This window comes from Pseudonaja textilis, chromosome 15 (assembly GCF_049901715.1).
Source record: "Pseudonaja textilis isolate UNSWEBS1 chromosome 15, rPseTex1.2, whole genome shotgun sequence".
NCBI classification, from domain to species: Eukaryota; Metazoa; Chordata; class Lepidosauria; order Squamata; family Elapidae; genus Pseudonaja; species Pseudonaja textilis.
Window position 1 is genome coordinate 3,515,204 of NC_142004.1, and position 25,369 is coordinate 3,540,572.

A 25,369-nucleotide genomic window follows, 5' to 3' on the forward strand; every position below is an offset into this window, starting at 1 on the left:
CAAAAGGCAACTGGATTTTCTTCTTTTTGTTTTGTTTTTTTTTCTTTAAAACATTTTGACTTTAAAGTTGGCAACTTTAAGACCGGTAGACTTCAACGCCCAGAATTCCCCAGCCATCAAGCCTAGGTGGAAACTGCTGGTTCAGAAGAAAGCTTTTCGACAAAGACTGACCAGGCCTAAAAATTCAAAACAAACTGGGTTTGAAAAAGCCAGGAATCCAAGTTGCTGAAATCGGTCAAATTGGTTAAGGAAAAGTTTGTGCAAATCTTCTTTTCAGTGGAGCTGGTGACAGGGAGCCAAGCTCTTCGTGACAAATTACGCTTAAATTGGATGAACCTGGGTTTCTTGTTGGTGGTTTGTTTTTTTTTGTTTTGTTTACCAAGAAGAGTTGGACCATACGATCATTTCTCACTTAGGAACCCTCAACCTTACTTAGCTCCTCTAATCTCCTGCCAGGTTAAGCGATGTGCTGCCTTGGTGCTCAGTTATAATCCTGCAGCTCACTAGTAACACATATGGTATGTGAAGCTTCTGGGTTTAATCTCAGGTCCAGATGGAACTGCCAGCTTGTTCCTCTGTTCATAAGCTCAAATTTGAAGCGAGGCTCCAACTTCAGAAATTAAATGGTCGTGTTCTGATCCAGTTCCCCAAACACGACAATTTAAATCGAAGATTCCTTTATTAAGAGCGCCAGCGACTCCGGCAAAAAGTTTCTCTCTCACCGCAGGCTAACAAATCTGTCTGGCAGGGAGTTATGAATAGTTGTCTCCCATACCTATTCATCTCCGCCCCCTGCCTTTTATCCCAAAAACTAGGATAGGGCTTCGCTAGCAGCGGTGGCTCTTCCATCCCAAGGTCCGGCCCATAGATTTCCACTGCTCTCCTCTCCTCTGCCTTCTGGGCATCCATGCGTCAGGCACTGGGCCCAGCTGTTCCTCCTCTTCCTCATAAGCCACGTCCAGACCTGGGGGCTACTGATTCTCCATCTGAGGGCTGATGGACAGCCCGGCTCTGCCTCTGTCTTTCTGTGTGCCAGCTCCATTCCCTCTTCTTCCTCCTTGGAGCTCTCAGGTTGCCTTGAGGCTAGACCTGATTCCCACACCGCCTCTTCCTCCTCTGATTCAGCTACAGGAGAGGAGAGGAGAGGAGAGGAGAGGAGAGAAGAGAAGAGAAGAGAAGAGAAGAGAAGAGAAGAGAAGAGAAGAGAAGAGAAGAGACGAGACCTTGGAGGTCTTCTAGTCCAACCCCTGCTCAGCCAGGAAGCCCTATACCATTTCAGACAAATGGCTCTTCTTAAAAACTTCCAGTGTTGGAATATTCACAACTTCTGGAGGCAAGTTGTTCCATTAATTAATTGCTCTCACTGTCAGAAAATTTCTCCTTAGTTCTAGGTTGCTTCTGCCCTGGATTAGTTTTCATCCGTTGCTTCTTGTCCTGCCTTCAAGGTGCTTTGGAGAATAGCTTGACTCCCTCTTCTTTGGGGCAGCCCCTGAGATCTTGGAAGACTGCTCTCACGTCCCTCCTTGTCCTTCTTTTCTCTCGACTTCCTGCAACCGTTCTTCTTATTATGTTTTCACCTCCAGGCTTTTAGTCATCTCCGTTGCTCTTCTCTGCACGTTTTCCAAAGTCTCAACCTCTTTTTTTTTTTTTTTTTGGTAACGTGGGGACCAAAACTGGAGGCCGTGTTCCAGATCAGGCCTTCCTCAGGCTTTATAAAGCGGTACTAATAATACTTCACATGATTCTATGCCTCTGTTTATAACAACCAAGGATCGACCTCCGTGTATGCTCCCCTTCCCTCTGCCTCCCCTCCCTTCCCCAAGATGACGTGCCTTCTATGTGTCGTCCCCACACACACACACACACACATTCAGCTCATCAGAACAGCTCAGATCATGCTGGGCACGCCAGAGATGATCAATCCCAGCCAACGTCAGGACCAAAAGCCGTGCTCCCTCACCGGTCGCTAGGCGACCGTATATCATCGTCTTCCAGGCAGCTGCTGTTGCCATGGTAACCCCATGGTGGTTCCTGGTTTTTGCAGGGGTTTTTTTTTGTGTGTGGGGGGTTTCCGCTGTACCGTTACGGTGAGCCTGGGGATAATGAGGGAGACACGGACGATGACGTTCAGGATGACTGGGAGTTTTGCGAAGGCCTCCGCCCTTCCTTTCCTTTGCATCACGGGCATCCTTCGTGCTAGTAACATGCAGCTGGACACAGTGGCAGAACATTGACTCCCCGAACACCGGTAGTCCTCGAGTTATGGCCATGCTTGAGCACAACATTCCCATTGCTGAGTGAGACCTTTTTTTTAAGTGGGTTTGGTCCGCATTTTCTGCCCCGGTTTTGAAGGGAATCGCTGCCGTCGATCAGTTAGTAACATGGTTGTTCGGTTAATCTGCCTCTTCCCCGATGTCGGAAGGTCACAAAAAGGGATCGTGTGATCTCAGGACACTGCAAGCCATCATAAATAAGAGCCAGTTGTTGCGCTGATTCACTGTTCTCGCTGTCAGGCAATTCCTCCTTAGTTCCTAAATGAATGACCTAAAATGGACCCCTAACATCAAAAACATCATCAAAAAAGCACAACAAAGAAGGTTCTTTCTGCGCCAACTCAGGAAGCTCAAACTGCTCAAAAGAAGCTGCTGATCCAGTTCTACAGAGGAATGACTGAGTCCGTCATCTGCATCTCTAGAACTGTCTGGCTTGGTTCTGCAACCCAACAGGACAGGCACAGACTCCAGAGTCTGCACTGCTATTGCTATTAATCTTCTCATCGTTCCTTATCACCCATCCCCTCCCACTTGTGACGGTATGACTGTGACTTTGTCGCTTGCATCCTTACAATTTATATTGACTGTTTCCTAGTATGATTTGATTGCTTATTGCACCCTATGACTGTTATTAAGTGGTGTACCTGATGGTTCTTGACAAATGTATCTTTTCTTTTATGTATACTGAGAGTATTTGTACCAAGACAAATTCCTTGTGTGTCCAATCACCCTTGGCCAATAAAAGAATTCTATTCTATTCTATTCTATTCTATTCTATTCTATTCTATTCTATTCTATTCTATTCTATTCTATTCTATTCTATATTTCTATTCTACACTATACTATTCTATTCTAATTTTTATTGTACCCTATGACTATTATTAAGTGTAGTACCTCATGATTCTTGACGAAGGTATCTTTTCTTTTATGTATACTGAGAGCATCTGCACCAAGACAAATTCGTTGCGTGTCCAATCACACTTGGCCAATAAAGAATTCTATCGTCTATCTTCCAGGTTGCTTCTCTCCTAGATTAGTTTCCATCCTTTGCTTCTTGTCCTGCCTTCTGGTGCTTTGGAGAATGAGTTGATCGCCCTCTTCTTTGTGGCAGCCCTTCAAATATTGGAACATTGCTATCATGTCACCCCTAGCCTGTTCAGAGTATCACAGCGTAAATTCAGTGCCAGGAAAGTCTGGCCGAGGCTTCATTTTAACTTCTTTATAAACACATAAAGTAAATTTTACAATACCAGTTGTAGATTTCTCCAGCGTGGAGCGAACTCAGACAGAAGCAGACATGTTACAGGTGCAGAGCACAGCTGCAACACAGGAGCTCAGGAACAGGCAACAGTTTCACTTTAGTTCAGCAGGCAAGCAAGACACACAACAGAGGAGAGAAGCCGTTTCATTTTCAATAGACAGACTCAGAGCTCAACATAGCATCAGAGCTGCAGAGCTTAATATAGAGCCACACCTAGGCTACTTCTAGTTTCAGTTTCCAAACAGTCCTCATTGGCTGACTTAGTTGCTATGCTTATTCACTGGCTTACCTCGTTACCAAGCTCTATTCCAGTTCATGAATAGACTCTGACCATAGTCCTTCTTTTCGTTCAACTAGATGTCCTCAATTCCACCAACTGTTCTTCGTATGTTTTAGGATAGTTGGAGATCTTGAAGGTTTTCTAGTCTAACCCGTTGACTAAGACAGGAAGACCTTTTTCCATTCCAGACCAGTGGCTGTCCAATTTCTTCCTAAAAACCTCCAGTGTTCGGAGGTGCCACAACTTCTGAACCCACAACTTCTGAAGGCAGGCCCTTCCACTGAATAATTGTTCTCGCTGTCGGGAAATCTCGCTTGAATTCTAAACTGGATCTCCTTTGATAAGCTTCCCTTGGTTACTTCTTGTCTGAGCAGACACGCTGATGCGTCTTCAAGCAGAACATGATGACTGCAGCAGCTCCTTCATCAGGACTGACAGCTGTCTGTTGTGGCCCGCCGGCTGCCAGCAGAGCTAGCAGCAGACACGGACAGTGAGGAGGTTGGGGAGGAACTTGGGCCAGTCCTGGAGTCTGGAGAAGGCTCTGATGGAGGCTCTGCATCAGAAGCAGAGATAGGGCCAGGGCTGCCTGACATTTCCCAGCTGCCTACGGAGTCGGAGATAAGTGGGGAAGAAGAACAGCTGGAGCCTGTTCCAGATGTGCATATGCACAGAGCTGTCAGGAGAGGAGAATAACTAAGGAGCAGGGGGCAACCTGAAAGGAAAGGCACACGTGGACGCTGAGTGGCTCCTCCCTGGGGAATAAATAGAAGCAAAAGTGGTGGTTGCAGGAGACAATGAGTTCATATTTCTTTTGGAAGATTTGTGTGAGTTCGTGCCTCACAGAGACCCCTTGCCAAGTATTTTATTTACAGCTTTGCGACTGGAAGCTCTCGGCCTGGCAACTATCCAAGGACTGATAAGATCTGTTCTTGCAGCTAACCCTGGGGAGGATTATTGCCAGGACTTTGCTGTGTGTGAATGCCGTGAATTCACAGTAATTCAATAAATAGGGGTTTTTTTCAGGACAAGGAGTCTGTTTCTAGCTCCTGCTAAACCTGGTTTGCAGCCTTTCGCATCCTAGTAGAAGGCCATGTTCCATCAACATGATAAACCGGCTGAGACATGCCTTTTGAAGTCCCTGGAGGAGACTGAAGATAAGTTCATTCAATCTCCATCTCATTTTCTTTTCTCTCTTTTGGGAAGTCCTTGGTCCTCAACGGCCTGGTAAACAGGAAAGTGTGCAGGAGTCAAAACCCACACATTTTGACAGCTCAGTGTTATTAAGGATTAATTCTTGATTAATTGGTGGTGAGATATAAAGTTTTACCTTTAAGTGAGAAAACTCAAGTGCACAACTGCAGAATAGGTGGTACTTGGCTCAACAATATTGAATATGAGCCAGCAGTCAGTCTGTCGTTCATTCGTTCCTTCCTTCCTTCCTAAACTCCAGACCTTCCTTCCTTCTCTTTTCCCTTTCCCATCTTCTTCCTTCCTTCCTTCCTAAACTCCAGCCCTTCCTTTTCTTTTTCCCTTTCCTACATTACTTTCTTCTTTCTTTCCTTCCTCCCTAAACTCCAGACCTTCCTTCCCTCTCTTTTTCCCTTTCCCCTTTCTTCCTTCCTTCCTTTTTTCTTTTCTTTTCTCTCCTCTCTTTTCTTTTCTTTTCCTTCTCATTTTCCTAGGCCATACTCCCTAGATTTCCTGTTGATTTCTCATCCAAATATTAACCACATCCAACCCAATGTAGGTTTTCAAGATATCCCGAAGTTTATTAGTGCTATTAGCAAACTAAAAACATGCCTCCCTTAAACGTGAATTAATGTTACGGTGTCTTCTTATATTGCAGGCGTCGGAAGTGGAAAGAAAGCTTTCCACACAGGTTCATGTCCTCCAAGAGGACTTCAGGGAGAAGAGGTCATCCACCAACCAGCACATAGTTTGTCTTGAGAGCCTTCAATCAGAGGTGAGTCTCATCCAGGATTGGGCAATCTCGGAAAATCCTACTCTACCATCAATTCAGTTTAGTTTATTACTGAGATCAGAAACCAGAACAAATAAAAACACTCCGTCAATATGCCATTTAAATTTCTAGTATAAAATCATAAATCACAGTTAAAAAACCTATGATAGTCAACCTCTCAATGGAAGGGAACTTCATCTCCCAGGATTCCAAGCCAGTCCCCAAAAGTTTGGAGATCTCCAGGTTGGAGAAGCTTTGTCTGAAGGTGGCTTTGGAAAAGGGTCTAGGACAACTTGCCACGGCCAACTCACCCAAGGGTAGGATTCAAAAGTCCCAGCAACTGGTTCGTTGCTCGGTTACTGGGTGGACATGGCCATGGAAACTTCCTGTTTCCGGCTTCTGGTGGGCCTCCAGAGCCCAGGAGAGGCTGTTTTCGCTCTCCCAAGAGTCCAGAGGCTTCCCTTGGGCCTCTGGGAGGGCGAAAACAGCCTCCCCTGGCCTCTGGAGGCCCCCCGGAAGCTGGAAACAAGCCCATTTTCCCCCTCCCAGAGCCTTCATGCAGATCCTGCCCTTATCTCCATCAAAAATGGGCCATGTGGAGACTCCTGGGAGGAGAGGAGAAGGGCAGGGTGGATGGGGCCAGCCAGTCGGTTGAAGTACCAGTTCGGCAAACCAGTTGTAACTTTAACATCCGGTTTGCCTGAACTGGTCCAAACCGGTAGAATCCCTCCCCTGAACTTACTGTGGTCATCTCTCCAGGGCAACCTTGCTGTGGCTAACCCTCCGCGGCCATCTCACTGTGGCCACCTCACCATAGTAGTTGGTGTTTCGGAATTATGGCCACGAATATTTCAACGTGATAGATCATCATCTGCCACGGTTTCTTTGACATGATTTCTTTTGACCTGAAATTGAACCTCCAAGGTCCCTTCCAAGTCTTATTCTGATCAATTGATGTCATGTGGTTAAATAGGAATTTTGATCACTCTTTTCATCCACTCTTTCTGCTCCAAGCACTCCCAAAAAAGTTTGGAATGAAAAGCATGCATTGAAATTCTCAAAGTCATCGTGGATATAGATGTTGGAACAAACAAAACCATGGTTGCTTAAAAACCAGAGAATTTGGCCTAGAACCTGGAAAAGTTTTTCAGAGTGCCTACATCATATTTGAGTTGTCCATCAGAGGTATTTCCAGATCACCTTAAGAGAACATAGTTGAGATGTTTCCCTTCCTTAATCTTACCAGTTACTTGTTCCTGACCCCACAGTTCGTTAACCCTAATTGTCCCATTTTAACCTTCCTAACTCCTTCCCCTTCCTCCCTCTTATCGGAGCAGCAAATCTTGGAAGTAAGTATGAATATTTTCACCAAGGTTTGAACTGCATGTCATCAGATCCGACTTTTGCATGTCATTTTCATTCTCATCTATGGCTTTCTGGTTTCTTGGCTTCTTCATGGCCTTTGTGTCTCACTGGTCTGCACACAGGGTGCCGGTAGAGTCGTTCACGTGTAACATACCCGAAATAAACCCGCTGTCTCTTTCTTCGGAAGCACACACCATCTTTAAAAGCTCCGTTATTGTGTTCGCTCGCGAAACCTCGGCCAGTGAAGCATGTCCGGCCAAACCGTCCATCTCATTCGCCATCTTCCGTGGTCAGTGGGATACTCTGAGGAATTTCCCATCAAGCTCTGTTCATGAGAATACTTTGGCAGTTTTCCAAGTTTCCAGAGTTTTGGAATTTTAGGATGGAGAAACGCATCCGAGTGGAATAGCTGGGGAGAATCTGGGAGTCCTCTTAGGAATTTCTACGAGCAGTCCTTGAGTTATGACCGTAAGGCAGCCTGCCTGTGATGGTCATAATGGTCAGTGACCAAGATTTTCTTGCAGCCGCCGTTAAGTGAATTTGGAGCTCATCAGTACGAATGTCACCTCTATCAAACAAACACTTCCTTAAGGAAACCCGTTGTTCGCTATGGCAGAGTTTTGCCGAAAGCCAGAAGAAAGTGCTGGTTTGGGGCAAAAACTGTCGTAAAATGCAATCACATCATTGTGAGCCTATCTGTCAGAATGTCATATCCAGGTTATAAGTCTTTTTTTTTTCAGGTAGGTCATAACTTGGAACAGTCACAAGTTGAGGACTAGCTGCGATTATTAAAATGATCCAAGTTGTGGCAGGATTCCACTCTGAGATAAGTGCAACCGCCCTGTCAAATTGGTTTTCGGGATTCCAATTGGCAAGTGGATTTGAAAGGTCAGCTCCAATCCATGGTCTCCAGATCGATGCCGGCGCATTGGCCGTTCTCTCTCTGGATCGAAGGAAACACTTCCTTTTCTTTAATTGAATCAGACTGGAGTCAATCGATTCGGAAGCCACAAAACGAATCACGCTGCCAGTTTTTTGCAAAACAGATTTTTCTCTCATTCACCCACCCAAGAGAGTCACTAATTCCCCCGGGGAGGGATTCTGTGTAATAGGTATTGAGAGAGGTGTCTCACTTAATCAAGCCTCATGAAGGTATCACGTGGGAAATCTTTCTTAAATTCCCAAAGGTGCTACAAGAGAAATGCAATATGGAAGAGAGCGGGTCTGTCTCTGAAGCGGAGGATCTTTAAAAAGTCCACACTAAAATTGGCCCGCGTTTTCGTGCCCATCTCTCCAGTAAAAAAAAAAAAAAAAAATCTGCATTTTTTTTGTGCGTCTTTTTAAATCATGGGCAAACAACCAGTCCTCTTCTTCCGATGAATAGAATTCAAATTCTTAACGCCATGCCAGGTTCTTGAGTAAATCCCACCTCACTGTTTTTACAAGTCTTTATTTACAAGCTTTTCTTTTCTTGAATATTTTTTTTTTGTCTTCCTCTCTTTTGGCTTGGGAGACTTTTGACTCCTTATCTCATTCCTGACCCGGGAACAAAGATATACCTAAAGAGAGGAGGAAAAAAAATACTCAAGGAGTTACTCACGCCTGCTAAAAGCAGAATTCATGAAAACAGGAGAAGGGAAGCCGTCACAAATCACAGCTAGACGTTAGGAAAACAGGAGGTCTGGAGTAAGTTTGGGCTGCCCACTTTCTCCAACTCCTGGGACATTCTTCCCGGTTGCGTTTCTTCCTGGAAACGGTGGTTTGTTATCTCAGCAGAGAGAAAAGGGGGAAATTCTGCTTGCTGGCTGGGCAAAATGTTATATATTGCGATAGCGGGTTATGCAACCTCAGTGTTGGAACTGCTGTAATCTAACAAATACGCACATGGGTGTGTGAGCACACCTAGGCAGACAGACGCCTTCTGAGGGGGGGGGGGAATAGGGGGTAGGGGGCATCTGGGCAGCCAAGGGGGCGGCTCCAGAGGTAGATTAAATGAGAAAGAGGCCGTGGCTTTGGTGGCATGGTTCCACCAGCTGCCATCTTGAATTATTTGACCTCTGGTGCATTCCTCTGTGCCTACACTCCCTCGTGCACGCATTCGTGTATGCGTGTTTCTATATGTGAATACACGCATCCATGTACGTATATGCACACACACACACACGCCCATGTGCATTTACGTACATGTGTTCACATGTATGTATATGCACGTATGCACATTCGAACATGCGCTTACACTTGTTCATGATATATCTACATACACATACATATATATATACATTCATATATATCTCTATATCTCTGTCTATCTATCCCTACATCTCTACATTATATCTTATCTAACACTACATTCAATCTATCTATCTCTTATATTTTATCTTATATCTGTCTATCTCTACATTCTATCTCTATCTCTTAAAATATAAGATAGATAGAATGTAGAGATAGACAGACAGATATAGGATAAAATATATCTGTCTATCTCTACATTCTATCTATCTATCTATCTATCTATCTATCTATCTATCTATCTATCTATCTATCTATCTATTTAATCTATCTATCCACACACATACACACATACACATTGATTCCTATATATACAGTATATACACCCAGACATTCACATACGTTCATATTCACACATACACTTATGCCCCATTCATGTGTGCATGTATGTGTGTATACACTATGTGTATTTTTATATATGTATATGTAAGTATGTACATACACATACATACATGCACACACACACACACACAAGCATATACACATTCATGTAGGTATATCTACACACAGGTGCATCCACATTCATGCGCACACATACACATGTACATAGTCACACACATGCAGATTTGCGCACAGATATGTATAATTGTGTCTCTCTTTATATGTGCACACACAAACCCACTGAAGCACACACACGCGCATTCCCCACATACATATTTATATACACACACACGGACAAAACTTTGACAGCACAGAAGGCGGCTTTGCCTGATCGCTTTCCCCCATCCTTGGAAGGAGGAGACGGGAGGGCTTCTCTTGAGGAAAAAACCTCCCTTGCAACTCGCAGAAATTTCCCCCTAAGTCCCCCTTGTCCTCGTCCCAGGGGCCGGCCTGCTCCTGTGAGCCCCCCGCCCCCCGAAAGACGGTCATCTTCCCCACCCCCACCACCTCGTGCAGGCTGAACACAACCACAAAGGTGCTTTCCCCAGAGGGAAGGAGGGCGCCCCCCCCCACCCTCGGTCTCGTAGTTGGGACCGAGGGTGGAGAGGAACTGAGCGAGTGGAGGGAGGATCCCCGCTGGCCTTTCGCTGGAGCCCAAGTTCATCTCTTAATCCCTCTGGGAATTCCAGAGTACGGAGGTGACCGCTGGGCCTCCTTCCCTCCCTCTTTCCTTTGCTTGGCAACGCACATTCCAGGCAATTTAAATTCCTCCCACTCTGCAAGCCCAGTTCCATAAAGGGGAGGGTAGCTAGGTGCGGGGGGGGGGGGGAAGAGACCAGTCCTCCTTCCGTTCTCTTCCCACATTCCACCGATCCGTCCAGTCCTCCTCCGTCCCAGGCTTGGCTCCAACAGGCGTGGCTAGTTTCTTGCCACTCCGGTCCTTCTCTTCTGGCTTCTCCAGAGCCCAGGTCCCTCTCTTCTCCAGGCCAGGGAGGTCTTGACATTGAGATACCCCCACACACACGCCCCCACCTCCGCCTGCTTTTTCAGATTAAGATGCTGAGGGATCGCAAGCAAGACCTGGAGCGCCGTCTCAGCGTCATGATGGAGGAGAACAACCTTCTCCAGGGGACGGTGGAGGAACTTCAAGACCGTGTCTTAATTTTGGAACGGCAAAGCCATGAAAAAGACATGCAGGTAGGCACGGAAGCCGAGGACCCAGAAATGCAGGAGGAGGAGGAGGAGGAGGAGGAAGAGGAGGCCAAGAAGGTGGGCTTTGTCTCGGGAATTCTTAGGGATTTTGGAGGTCCGTCTCAGCCCTACAATGGGACCCAAGAATCAAGGGAGAGAGTTTGGGACACAGGCGTCGTTTTTCCTCCTGTAACACCTAAGAAAAGTAAAGAAAAGTACACTAAAATTGTAGGTGCTTCATCACTGGAGGCTTTTAAGAAGAAACTTTATAGCCTCTTGTCTGAAATGGTATAGGGCCTCCTGCTTGAGCTCAGGGTTGGGCTAGAAGACCTCCAAGGTCCCTTCCAACTCTTGTTATTCTATTCTATTCTATTCTATTCTATTCTGTTCTGTTCTGTTCTGTTCTGTTCTGCTCTGCTCTGCTCTGCTCTGCTCTACTCTATTTCTATTCTATTCTACTCTACTCTACGCCTCAGCCTCCTTTTGCTGCTGTTGTTCTGTTCTCTTCTGTCATATCTCCCATCTTCCAATCCATGAAAACCCACTAGAGATTTCTGAATCACTGCAAGTAATGCAAGCCGATCCTTCTAGATCCTGGATCTAAGGTCTTATGGATTTTCCTCGTTGAATGGCAGAATTTCCTTCAACCCAGGACCACAGGATTATTATCTCCTACTAAAAGCAGGAAGGTCCACCCCAAGACCCCAAATTTGTTGTCCAACTAATTTTCCATGTGATGTAGTAGGTCGATGGGTGGATATCCTTGGAACTGAGTTGAACTCGTGTAGTGTGACCCATTCAATGTAAGATTGCCTTGAGGTTCTGGATCCAGCTACTACATTGTACTGGCCCTTTTCTTGAATCATTCCTTGGAGGTGCCCCTCAACAGCTATTCTAGACCAACCTGAGTTGGTTTCAATCATTGGAGACCTTGGTTAATTCTATCTATCTATCTATCTATCTATCTATCTATCTATCTATCTATCTATCTATCTATCTGTCAAACATGGACAAGATAACAAATATAAGTATGAACATGAACAAGAACAAAGGGAGTAAATACAGGTCAATGGGGACAGTGAGACAGGGATGGTAGGCCCGCTGGTGCACTTATGCACGCCCCCTTTAAGGACCTCTTAGGAACTGGGTGAGGCCCATCGAAGACAGTTGGAGGTTGAAGCTGGGAGGGTTCGAGGCTGTAACCACGGGGTTGGGTGGGGTGTTCCAGGCGTTGACCACTCTGTGGCTGAAGTCGTATTTTCTGCAATCGAGTTTGGAGCAGTTTACCTTGAGTTTGCATCGGTTGTTTGCCCGTGTGTTATTGTGGTTGAGGCTGAAGAAGTCGTTGACAGGCAAGATGTTATAGCAGACAGTTTTGTGAACTATGCTTGGATCGGACCGCAGGTAGCGCAGTTCTAGATGGTCCAGATTCTCTCTCTCTCTCTCTCTCTTTCTCTTTCTCTCTCGGCTAACTTTTCACCCTAATCAGTTGCACCAGAGCCAGCTGGAGCTTCGAGAGGTGAGACTGTCCTATCGGCAGCTGCAGGTCAAGATGGAGGAGCTAAATGAGGAGCAAAGCCTCCAAGCCTTCAACTCCTCCAGGATGTCTTTGCTGTCGGAGATCGAGCAGAGTATGGAAGCAGAGGAACTGGAACAAGAGCGAGAACAGGTATACGAAGCGGTGGGTAGTGCAGAAAACTTCAGAAGCCCTGCCATAGTAGGACAATTCCTTGAGCTTCTAGGGTTGTCATTCAAATGAACATTCTTAAGGTGGTCAGATTCCAACAGATCGAAGCTGGAAGGTTTTTTTTGAGGGGGAGGAGGGGAGAAAAGAACTTTCTAAGAACCTGTAGGTAATTCGATCCTGCAGATGCAATCCTGGGTGTGATGACCCAGGGTGGGATACAAAATAAACACAGTCACAAAAAAAACAGGTGAAGCCCCTTTTATTCCTTCACTTTGCTTCCAAGCTCCGAATATCTTTGACGGAGGACAAACAAACTCCCACACAAACAGTTACAAGGAGGAGGAAATGCCGTTTAAATTATAAAGAGTTAAAAAAAACAACACAAACCAGGCAAGATAAGGGCTTGAAGATGTCCACGGATATCAGAACACACACTGGGAAGGACGCCAAACTCAGAGAGGAACAATAAACTAGAGCTATTTCCACGCTTTGTTTCCAGCACTCGCCTGTACGCAGGTCCATCCTCTTAGCCAGTTGTCACAGCTGCAGCCCATGAAGAGGATCAAGGCCCTCTCCTCCCCAGTAGACCACGTTGTTCTCTTATCCTCTCCTCCCTGCGTGCCCTAGGATGGAGAGGGGATGGGCCTGGGTCCTCCTCTGGCTGCCCAACAGGCCTCTGCCCTTCCCCAGCCTCCTCCACAACCTCCGGAGCCCCACTTCCACTCCCTGTCAGCTGTTCCTCCTCTCCCTCCGAGTCAGTCTCCACCAGGGGCACGACGCTGGGTTCAAAATCTATCCAATGGGTGTCGTGGTATTCTGGTCCCTTCACTGTACATTTTTTTTTTTTTGTTATTGTGTTATCACAGTTGAGGCTGCAGCTTTGGGAGGCCTATTGCCAAGTCCGTTACCTGTGTATGCACCTCAGAGGGAATGACAGTGCAGATTCTGCCGTCTCCACGGACTCTTCCATGGACGAATCTTCGGAAACCTCCTCAGCCAAAGACGTTCCGGCCGGCAGCTTGCGGGCTGCACTTAGCGAATTGAAGAGGCTGATCCAAAGCGTGATTGACGGCACGGATTCCCCGGTAAGCGGGGTTTGGGGGTTACCGCTGTCACCCCATTCATAACAGTAGCATTTAGGCTTGTATCATCCTCTTCTTTTAAGGACCCTGTAATCCCTTGTGCGGGTGGAGTCTGGGCAACTCAACGGAGCTAGCAGAGTGCTTTAACGGCCGGATGCCCTTCCTGTCACCAATGTGGAGTTTTGTTCAGCAGATAAATTCTCCCTGTGCCCAGAGAGAGAGAAATATCTGCCTCTACCTAGGATCGAACTCACAGCCTCCTGATTGTGAGGCAACCTTGACAGAATAGCAATAGCACTTAGACTTATATGCCACTTCGCGGCGCTTTGCAGCCCTTTCTAAGCGGTTTACAGAGTCAGCCTCTTGCCCCCAAATAACCTGGGTCCTCATTTCACCAGCCTTGGAAGGAGGGAAGGCTGAGTTCAACCTTGACAAAACCATTCATATCCCTGAGTAAAAGACTTGTTTACATCTCTTCCAGAGTTCTCGGAGAAGCGATGACGATGCTTTGGAAGAACAGATCAAGCAAACGAGTGAAGATTCAAGAGCCCTGAGGGAGTTAATGGAAGGCGAACGGGGGAAACTGAGGCAGAGCCTGGAAGAGCTACAGCAGCTTCACAGCCAGGTAGCCAACGTAGGTTGTTGTCCTGGAGTTCAGCTGGACGTGACGCTTCCGCTGGACGTCTCTCTAGATCGAAGGGACCTGCTCTTTCGGCCTTGCTGTGAAACCTACAACGTCGTAACCTTGGATTCTTCCCCCTTTTGCCTTCCCAGGTGACGCTGCTGAGTGTAGAAATGACTTCGCTGAAAGAGGAAAGGGACCGGCTCCGGGGATCGGCCGAAGACAAGGAGATGAGCGAGCAGCTGTTGAAGGCTATCCGAGACCGAGATGAAGCCATTTCGAAGTAAGAAAAAGTTTGGTCGGGTGGCGGGGTCGGCACTGGGGAGAGACAAGCCCCCTGCCCCCCTCTGCCCGAGGGCTGACCTGTAAAAACTACAAGCCCGATAGAAACCTAGTTAAAATTTGAGATTCCAGCAAGGCAGCTTCCGTGGCGATTTTGACCCTGGTTGCAGGGGGATCAAATCGGATGAAGGGCTCAAAATGCATCCAAACGCATCCTTTGTTCTGCCAAAGGATGAAAAAACAGAGGTGACTGAAATAGAAGACCTTGGAAGTTGCTTCCAGCCCTATATTTCTATGTTTTCTCTCTCTCTCTCCCTTCCTCCTTCTCTCTCCGTTTCCTTCTTTCTCTCTCTCTCTCTCCCTCCCTCTCTCCTTTTCTCCCTTCCTCTCATTTTCCCTCCTTTCCTCTTTCCCTCTTCTCTCTCTCTCCCTCCTTCCCTCTCGAGTCTCCCTTTCCCTCCTTCTCCCTCCCTCCCTCTTTCCTCTCTTCCTCCTTCTTTCGCCCTCCTTCCCTCTCTCCCTTCCTCCCCCCCTCTTTTATTCATTTTCTGTTCTGGTGGGCCCATAACACAGGTGTAATTGTGTTATCAGCTAAAAGTGTCTGGCTGAGGGTCGGTGGGGGGAAGGAGCAAATAGCCACCTCGGGGCTGTCCCCCTTTGTCTGAGCAGAGAATATCGGTTGCCTATTGAGTTGCAATGCCGGAAATCCAGGGAGCTTCTGGTATTTTAGGCTGTGTGTAGGTTACCAACTCTCCTGTATCCATGGAAACTGGCTTCTTAGGAAGTCCAATATTCATTCTGTGAAGTGATTTTTTTAAAAAAATCTTTTTTTCCCCTTTTGCAATACATAGATATGTGCAATGGGGACTGTGTTGGCTGCGTAGGCAGATTTAAAAAAAATAATAATCAGAATTTTCATGAATGATCACTGTTGCATGGTACAACAGCCATCTGGATCAACTTCCCCCAAGCTTGGCACTCCTGAGGTGGGTTGGGACTGCAGATCCCATATTCCCCAGCGGCCAGCTCCATCTGTGGGAAGAGATGGGGGGTGGGGGGAAAGAGGGCCAGAACCCAAACGGGTCTTCATCGCTGTGTTGTTGTGGTGGTGATGGTTGCTTTGCTTTTCAGGAAGAATGCTGTTGAGATGGAGCTGGCCAAATGCAGGATGGACATGATGTCGTTGAACAGCCAGCTGTTGGACGCCATTCAACAGAAGCTTAATCTTTCGCAGCAGCTGGAAGCGTGGCAGGTAGGAGGAAAGAGGGAGGCGGGGCCAGGTCTACCTACCCCCCTAGAGTTCTTCTTCTGGGTGGTAGCGCCACATGAAACGCTGAAGGAGGACAAGCGGGTTTGGATCGTGGTTTGACACCCCTCCGAAATGTTACCTGCCAAGTGGCAGAGATCCAGCCCCAGCAGGACCAGGCGGGGTCTTGGTTTCTCTGGGGTTGCATGATGTAGTAGGTGAACCTGTGGAGGATACGCATTCATGGACCCCTTTGTGGAGGGGGGGAGGAGGAGGAGGAGGAGGAGGAGGAGGAGTAAAGGAAGAGAAGGTGCAGGAGGAGGAGGAGGAGAAAAGGAGAAGCGGGAGGAGGAGAACAGGAGGAAGAGGAGGAGGAGGAGAAAAGGTGGAGGAGGAGCTGGAGGAGGAAAGGAAGAGAAGCTGGAGGTGGAGAAAATGAGGAAGAGAAGAGGAAAAGGGAGAGGAGGAGGAGGAGGAGAAGAAGAGGAGGAGAAGTAAAGGAAGAGAAGGTGCAGGAGGAGCAGAAGGAGAAAAGGAGGAGAAGCGGGAGGAGGAGAACAGGAGGAAGAGGAGGAGGAGGAGAAAAGGTGGAGGAGGAGCTGGAGGAGAAAAGAAGGAGAAGCAGGAGGTGGAGAAAATGAGAAGAGGAGGAAGAAGAGGAGAGGAAGAGGAGGAGTTGGAGAAAAAGAGGAGGAGGAGAGCAGGAGGAGAACAGGAGGAAGAGGAGGAGAAAAGGAGAAGCAGGAGGTGGAGAAAATGAAGAGGAGGAGAACAGGAGGAGGAAGAGGAGGAGAGGAGGAGGAGTTGGAGAAAAGGACAAGAGGAGGAGGAGGAGGAGGAGGAGGAGGAGCAGGAGAGATGGTTCAGTAGAGCTGGGCTCTCCTTGAGGGGCTTTGTTCCTGGGCTTGACAACCCACATAACTGACCTTCAAAGGGGTCCCACCCTTTGGATACCAAGCCCACCCCCCCACCTCCCCGGGTTCCTCCTCTCCCAGCATCCCTTGCGTCCAGCCCGCAGATCCCGAGAGGCTTTCCCTAAAATGCCTCCTCCTCCCTTCCCTTCCCTTCCAAGCTTTCAAGTTGAGCCCTCATGACTAGTGGCCACCTCCTCCCGAGACCCCGAGGTGGCCGCTCCGTCTCGACTTGGCCTTGTGGAAATTCCCCCTCGACACACCCTGGGGGGGGGGGCATCACAAGTGGGCGGTCCCAATCCCCGCATCCCGCAAGCTCTCCTGGTGGAACTCGTTCCTCCCTTTCTCCTTGTGGTCATTTCTCTCTCTCTCTCTCTCTTTCTCTCTCTCTTTCTCTCTCTCTCTCTTTCTCTCTCTCTTTTCCCAGTTTGCTTCTTCAGGCCTTTTCACTATTTGGCTTCTTTGGTTTCTGATCTAGTGGCCTTTATCACTTCCCGTAACAACAGCTTTAGTCGTACACCCCTCCTGCCTTTAAGGTGAGCACCGCCCCCTCCCCTCGCTTCTTCCCGTCCTCGTTGCACCCTCTCATGCCCCACCCCGCCTGGGTACGGCTTCATCACCCTTTCGGGGACCAGAATACCGGCAATGCTTAGAACAGGGTTGGGGTATCACTGTGGCGACTTTACGACCTGCGGACTCCAACTCCCAGAATTCATGCTGGCCCGGGAATCGTGGTTGTAAGTTGAGGATTGTTTTATTCCAATTCTAACCAGCTATCCGAGTCCCGTTGTGAAAACAGCTGGTAATCACGCAATCTGATTTTTTTTAAATTTTGATGTCCTTTCGCTCACCGATATCAGATTGGCTCCAATAACCGTGGAATCTGAGAACTTGCTCCCCCCAAAATGCAAAATCGTGGGAGCTCCAGTTCTTTTAAGAAGAAACAGACAACAGATAATCAGAGTTGGCAGGGATCTTGTAGGTCATCTAGTCCAACCCCCCCCCTGCCCAAGTAGGAGACCCTACATCATTTCTGACAGATGGGAGTCCAATTTCTTCTTGAAAGTCTCAAGTGATGAAGCTCCGACAACTTCCGAGGGCAACTTCTGTTCCATTGGTTGATGGTTCTCACTGTCAGAAAGTTTCTCCTTATTTCTAGGTTGAATCTCTCCTTGTTCAGTTTCCATCCATTGTTCGTTGTCTGGCCTTCAGGTGTCTTGGAGAATAGCTTGACCCCTTCCTCCTCTCTGTGGCAGCCTTTCAAATATTGGAAGACTGTTCTCCTGTCTCCCCTGGTCCTTCTCTTCACTAGACCAGCCAGGCCCAGTTCCTGTAACCATTCTTCATAAGTTTTAGTCTCCAGTCCCAGACTGGATAGCCACTTATCTGAGATAGTTTAGGTTCTCCTGCTGGAGCAGCGGGCTGGACTAAAAGACCTCCAAGGTCCCTTCCAGCTCATCCATTCTATTCTAATTCTAAGCAAAATCACCAAAGTTCTTGCCAAACCACAGTTCTCCTTTGGATGACCTATCTCAAATTCCTAATCGCGGAATAAACATTTGCAACCGGCCTCCTTAAGTTTGATTGTCAAAAAGACTCCCAGAATTCTGGGAGTTGAGGTCCACAGGTCGTAATTTGGCAGAGTTGCCCACCCATATTTTAGCTTCTCAGGTCATGGCAACCCAACCTCTGGGCCACGGATCATAGCTCAGGGCCTAGTAGGCAGGGACTGAAACCTGCTCATTCTGGCTTATTCAAGACACCAAAGACTACGGATTATGGAAACCACCTTCTCCCCAGCAGATATTCTACCAGTGGACACTCTTCTATTTAGTCTTCAGATCCGGGGTGGGGTCAGTTCTGAAATGATGAAGCTAAACTGCAGGGAAGAGTGTCTACTGGGTAGGCTCCAATGCCCATAAAATAATGCAATCGACTTTTGTCAATGCCCATTAAATGGTGCAATTGACTTCATGTGTCAATGCCTATAAAACAATGCAATTGACTCCTTTTGTCAATGCCCATAAAATGGTGCCATTGACTCCCTTTGTCAGTGCTCAGAAAATGGTGCAGTTGACTCCTTTTGGCAATACCCGTAAAACAATGCAATTGACTCCTTTTGGCAATGCCAATAAAACGGCACCCTTGACTTGCCAGTGCTCATTAAAACAATGCAATTGACTCCTTTTGGCAATGCCCATCAGTCAGTGTGCCGTCCATTTTTTTTAGGCCAACCTGCATAAAAAGTGGCAGTGCTGGGATTGGTGGCGGCCGTCTTGATATTTTTGACCATATGCCATGGACAGCCCTGAATCTGCGGGTCTAACCTGGGCCTCTCGCTAACACCTCTCGGGCTCTACATCAGCGGTCCCCAACTTTTGCAGTTTGGCAGCCCGGCTGGGAGTGGGTGGGGAGAGGGGAACCGGGCCGCATGAGTGGTGCGCTGGAATGCATGGCTGCACGTGCATGCCCCAGCAGCTGGACTGCAAGTGGAGCTGCGTGCATGTGCACGCCGCCCCGCAGCCCGGTTGCAAATAGGCCCCGCGCGGCTTGGGGGGGGGGTTGAGGATGCCTGCTCTCCCCCTCTCTCCCCCTCCCGTTGTCACTGACTCCTCCTGAACAGCTTTTTTCCCTTCCTGGCTGTAGGATGACATGCAGAGGCTCATTGACCAGCAGCTGATGGACCGACATCCTAAGGAATGGAGCCAGATGATGATGTACACCACCAGCAGCCACGGAGCCAAGAGGCGCACCCGGCCTTCGCCTTTGCTGAAGCTCCAGCAGCAAAGTGCCGAGCCGCTGGGAGCCGAAGGGAACCACCGCCTGTTTTCATTTTTCAAGAAAAATTAATTGGAAGGGAGCGGTCATTGTTTCCCCCCCCCCGCCCCTCCCCGCCCCATGTTCATGTTGGGTTGGGGACGGGGGAAAGGAGGGGAGGAAGGTCAAGAGGGAAGCTGGGAAAAAGCTGGTGGCACATGGTCCCTGAACCCTGATCCTCCTGCAAGCTACTGCCAAAAGGCCATTCAGCATTTAAGTGCATCATACTCACTCGTACACACAAACACCGGTGGTGAGATTCAAACATTTTTTTTACTGCCGGTTCTGTGGGCATGGCTTGGTGGGCGTGGCATGTTTTGGTGGGCGTGGCAGGGGAAGGATACTGTAAAATCCCCATTCCCTCCCCACCCCACTAACCTGCTTTCCAGCTCCGTTCTCCTGGGCAGGGCGACCAAAGAAGACCCAGCCGATCAGTTGGGGCTTGGGAGGTGGAGAGGAGATGAGGACGGGGCCAGTTAGAGGCGGCATTTGCCAGTTCTCCGGACTATTCAAAATTTCCACTGCCGGTTCTATAGAACTGGTCCAAACTGGCTGAATCCCACCTCTGGCACAAACACGCGATCTGTGAGGTCAGATTCACATTTGTCCCTCTCTTTGCATTAACGGTGCAACAGGGAAGGGCTTCCTTCGCCTCTTAACCGCCCACTTGGGTTAGACCCCAACCTGAGTTTCCTTCTATAGGTAGCCCTCGACTTACACCGGTCCGTTTAAGGGCCATTCGAAGTTACGATGGCGCCGAACAAATAGGACTCCAGGACCGCTTTTCACACTCGAGACCATGGCGGCATTTCCCAGGGTCACGTGATCCAAATTTGGCCGCTTGGCAACTGGCATCGTACTTAACGACGGCTGCGCCGTTACGCGATTCCCCATAGTCAGTTGAAGGGGGGGAAGTCAGGTTCGCTTAATGACCCAGTGATCCCCTTAACAACGGTGGCGAGAAAGGTCATAACCAGAGGCAAAGCTCCCTTTAACAACCGTAGTGCCATGGACACGTTGCATTCCGCTGCGGTTGTAAATCGAGGACTACCTGTATTGGACATAGGCCCGGGGTGTCAAGATTGCCGGTTTCTGGCAGAGAAAAATTCAGGTGTAGAAAGACAGAGAGAACAATTGGGGCAGCGTAAAAAACAAGCAGGATAAGGTTTCTTATCAGCTTGTTGTTATTCTGGGTTGCCTAGTCACGAGGTGGAGATAACAGTATTTGGGGATCTCCCAAAACATCACTAGAAGGGACTTGCGGGGACAGAACATCAACGGTGAGGACATTTGAGCACATCCTCAGTTATCAAGATCTTCCAATAGCAATCACGGGGGGAATGCTTGCCTTAGACCTTCTGGACCTGTGAACGACCAGAACTTGTGAGTGAGGAGGCTCAACTCCTTCTGAAGTCTGGACCAGGTTTAATGTCGGTACAGCCCCCAAGAGTGAAGGAAGCCTAGTTTGTAGCTAGCCTGTACGGCCTTAGGGTCCACGGAGAAGTCAAAATTCAAGGGAGCGGGGTTGTCTGAAGAGCGTGGGATTAGGGACGTGGCTCTTCCGATCAGGGGTGGGATTCAAAAAAATTCAGCCATCGGTTCTCTACCCAGTTGCTGGGTGGGCGTGGCCATGGGGGGTGTGGGGCCTACCAGAACTTCCAGGAGGCCCGTGTTTTTGCCCTCCCCACACTCCGGAAGCTTCCCTCGAGTCTCTGGGAGGGCCAAAATGGCCTCCCCCAGGCTCTGGAGAACCCTCAATAGGCCCGTTTCTGGACTTCCAGGAGGCCCATGTTTTTGCCCTTCACGAGCCTCCGTGTGAACCCTGTATTTACCTGCCGCATGGACACTCCAGGGAGGGGAGGGGTGGGCAGGGCCAGCCAGTCCTTGCAACTACCAGTTTGGTGAACGAGACATAAAATTAGCACCCGGTTCGTGTGAACCGGTGCAAACCGGCTGAATCCCACCCCTTGGTTCCAAGGGGAAAGCATTTAGGGGAAACCACTTTTCCTTCATTCAAGAGAGCAGATGTCCCAAGTCCCAATCCACAATGTTATGTTCCAGAAGCAGATCTGCAGATCTCTTGAGGGACCACCCAGTTAAGCATTATGCAAAGTCTGGAAAGGATACTTCTTCCTTATCCAAATCCATAACACTCATTTTCCATCCTTAAGTGTCTCCTGGTCCCCAGAGGAAGCCTGCTTGAAACTAGGGTAGAGGGCAAAGGACAGAGGGATCTTCTCTCTAGAGAGAAAAAGATCCTACTTGCCTCCAGGAGAAACCTTCAAAAGACTCCAGGTTTCCTCCCTCAATCTTGCCTCTCATGCTTCCTTCATCATGAGCCATCAGGCTACCTAAGTTCTACCTCTTCAGAGGGTAAAATAGCCCATTTGATCAGAGATTGCTCTTCCCTGCAACAATTGGGATACAACCCAGGTTGGTGGGCTCGGTGAGAAGAACCTCTTGGTTCTAGAACCATCATTCTCAACCTGGTGTCTTCCAGGGATCTTGGACCCCTGTCCTGTGCAGGTTGACAATGAAGGAAGCCTGGCTCAACCCATCCAGAAAACACCAGCTTAAGAAAGAGGTTGTGGGTAGATAGAAATCCAGTCTTCCTGTCACAAAATCCAGTATTAATATTCCATTTTTTTTTTTTTGATATGCACTTATGAGGTAACTGGGCTGGGAACAACTTGACTGGCCCAAAATCACGCAGGCAGCTTCCAAGGTTGAGGTTGGACTGGACCTGAGGTTCTTCGTGTCTACACCATTCTGGTTTTGGGGTTGAGAAAGAATGGTCCAATGTCTTCCAGGGAGCTTCTGTGACCAAATAATGGTGAGACTAGAAACTGGCTCCATGCCCTCACTCTTAACACACCAGCTCTGCATGACTTCTTCCAAAATTGAGAACAGCAGCTCCAACAGAGCCAAGATCACTGCTACTGAGGTCCTTTTGAGCGGTCAGGTTATAGCAGTTGGAAATGCAACTCTGCAGATCTTTAAAAATTAGCATCATGGAGACAACTTCTTAACAGCTTCTTAATTTAAAGTTCAAGAAGGAGAAGGAGAAGGAGGAGAAGGAGGAGAAGGAGAAGAAGAAGGAGAAGGAGAAGGAGAAGGAGAAGAAGAAGAAGAAGAAGAAGAAGAAGAAGAAGAAGAAGAAGAAGAAGAAGAAGAAGAAGAAGAAGAAGAAGAAGAAGAAGAAGAAGAAGAAGAAGAAGAAGAAGAAGAAGAAGAAACAACAACAATAATGGTAGCTGGTCAGATATGATGAAGTTGTTCCAATGACTGGTAGTTGGAGACATCTAAGTTCTCTAGACCAGGGGTCTCTCCAACCTTGGCAACTTTAAGCCTGGGGGACTTCAACTCCCAGAATTCTTGGGCTTGAAGTCCTCCAGGATTAAAGTTGCCAAGGTTGGAGACCCCTGGTCTAAACTGGAGGAAAGTAACCAAGTGTCCCTCCTCCCGCTTCCCCAGTTGCCTTAGACCAGAGCTGGCTTGGCTGGGGAGTTGAAGTCCCCATATCTTAAAAGTTGTCATGGGTGAGAGAAGGTTCTGCCTTAGGTTGTGGGTACAAGACATGGCCAGAGGTTCTTTCTAAGCTAGGACATCTTGCCTCAGTGCTGGCCTTTCTCAAGCTTTCCATGAGTATTAGGACTAGAAGATCAAGGAAGGTGCCTACGCCAGCTAAGAATGTTAGATGTTGGAGAACATCTCCAAGTCACCCATGAATGGCTCAATTCATAGCCTTTGCACTAATCGTGGCTACGTCCTTCTCTCCCATGTGGAGGAGGATATGGTTTTCATGGTTATCATTAGGGTTAATTAAGCCAATCATATTTAAAAGAAGGCCGTGGGGAAACTAGGTTGGGTTAGCACAATAACATCTGCGATGATTTGTGTTGGGAGGCATTGCGACAATTTGCCGTCTGGCACCTTATTTCTGGGGGTGGTGGAAAAAGTAGGATCAGGAATAAAAAAAACCAGCTGATATGATCAAGGTTTCGATCTGGGCGTTTCCCAACCGGATAATTTTCTGGAACCCCATTTCTCAATCTTGGGTGGCTTGAAGATGGGTGAGCTTCAACTCCCAGAATCGCCCAGGACTGGGGAGAAATATTCAAGCTGCCAAGATTAATAAATGCTAGGTAGGTCTACAATTTCAAGGCCCAGAGTTTCTTAAGTATTACGCAAAGGTGGTGGCCAGTAAGAGATTCTGGAACTTGAAGGAAAAAAAAAATATTTCTGGAAATTGGGAGAAGGTGCCAAATCAGGCAAAATGGGGAGATAACTTGGGTTAAATTATACCCCCACAATTTTGGAGAGAGAATTCAAGTCCATTTGTTGCTGCTCAATTGAGCACCTCAAATTGTCCTTTGGGATCTGATTTGTATGACAAGCTAGATGGTGTATTTTTGTCTTTCGCAACTTTTGCAGGGCTTTTCCGAAGTGTTACTCCCCCTAAATTCGAAGAATGATGACTTCCATCGTTCCCCAGCCAACATGGGTTGGTTAAGACTGGCCTGGATCTAATTTGGTGCTTTCTTCTTCTACCAAGAATGGTCTTGGCGCTGTTGGGCAGGTGTACGCAATAGAGTCCCAACACGTATGGCCGATAAAACATAAGTCATCCGTGTAGTAAGCCACCCAAGATGATGGCCGTATTCAGACAAGCTTCCTGACCTGGGATTAACGGAACATGTTAGGAACAATACACGACCGAACAAGTCACTTAGCCGCCAGATGGATTTGCTTAATAACGGTGGCAAACCCTCGTACGGTGGAGCGAAGCTCGCTTAGCGGCGGTCTTGCTTAGCCACGGGGAAAAAAAATTGGGGGGGGGAGTCGTGGGCTCTCCGTAAAGAAATAACTTGAAGGCAAGGTTGTGCGAACAGCAATCATGGTTAGGTGGGGAGTTAAGCCCGCAAGCCAACTCCCTTCGCCGTGGAGGGAGAAAGGAGAGAAAAACAGAACAGAGACTCTCATGAAGGCAGAGAGGCGAGTTGGGTGAGAAATCTCATCCTTAAAAAGAAAGAAAATCCCTGCACACAAACACTTTTGCTCCGCTCCTCTATTTTATTTTATTTTATTTTGGAAAGGGAGGGTTTCATTATTATTTTTTTCCCTCCTGGATTTGGCGGAAATCCGATTTGCCACGATAGGCAGCTTATATCCTCTTCCGTAACTGGAACCAGGTTTATCAGCCAGCCCTTAAAATTCTGCCCCTCGGGTGATGTCAAGGACTACATTGCCCCACCCCCCAACCCCAGTTTTGCCCTGCCTGCATGGATGTTGTTGGAATGTTTGGGAATGATGGGATATATAGTCCAAGAGGTCCAGAGGACGCTGCCAGGGAAGAGGGCTGGGAACCGAAGGCGGCTTTTGCGGCTGGCAAGAGGCCACGTTGGCCTTTTGGCGTGTGGCCTGACTGGCGCCTTCCCCTCTGCCAGAGACACTGGAGAGCTGGTTTTGGCTGGTCACTGGGGACGGGGGGGGTGGGGTTACTGGGTGGTGGTGGTGGCGTGTGGGTGGAGGGGAAGGAAGGGTGAAACAAGCACATTGCTGGAGCGGGCAGACAGAATGTATTTATATAGGTCTGTGTACATACCAAAACCATATCGTAATTTTTGTACGTAGCAGTCCTGTATATAACTGTACGGTTTTTATAAGATATTCTATAAAGGCATATTTTAGTAGAAAAAGCACACGACTCCTGGCTCTTTGG

The 25,369-nt window shown here is 48.0% G+C and overlaps 1 protein-coding gene across 2 annotated transcripts in view; it reads left to right on the top strand.

Moving 5' to 3' along the window:
- Window positions 1-19,912, top strand: part of BICDL1 (BICD family like cargo adaptor 1) — a 28,362-nt gene extending 8,450 nt beyond the window's left edge. Inside the window, exons 3-11 of one of the 2 annotated variants that reach the window (XR_015739610.1) lie at window positions 5,661-5,777; window positions 10,860-11,006; window positions 12,490-12,669; window positions 13,554-13,772; window positions 14,251-14,394; window positions 14,544-14,674; window positions 15,805-15,925; window positions 17,258-17,366; window positions 19,477-19,565. Coding sequence is in view for 1 of the 2 variants with exons in the window: in XM_087913207.1 (XP_087769333.1) it covers window positions 5,661-5,777; window positions 10,860-11,006; window positions 12,490-12,669; window positions 13,554-13,772; window positions 14,251-14,394; window positions 14,544-14,674; window positions 15,805-15,925; window positions 19,477-19,680 (1,263 nt within the window). In the remaining variant the exon portion in view is untranslated. Of the gene's footprint in view, window positions 1-5,660; window positions 5,778-10,859; window positions 11,007-12,489; window positions 12,670-13,553; window positions 13,773-14,250; window positions 14,395-14,543; window positions 14,675-15,804; window positions 15,926-17,257; window positions 17,367-19,476 lie in introns of both variants that reach the window. The other variant, XM_087913207.1, reaches the window with a different exon arrangement.
- Window positions 19,913-25,369: the final 5,457 nt, after the last annotated feature.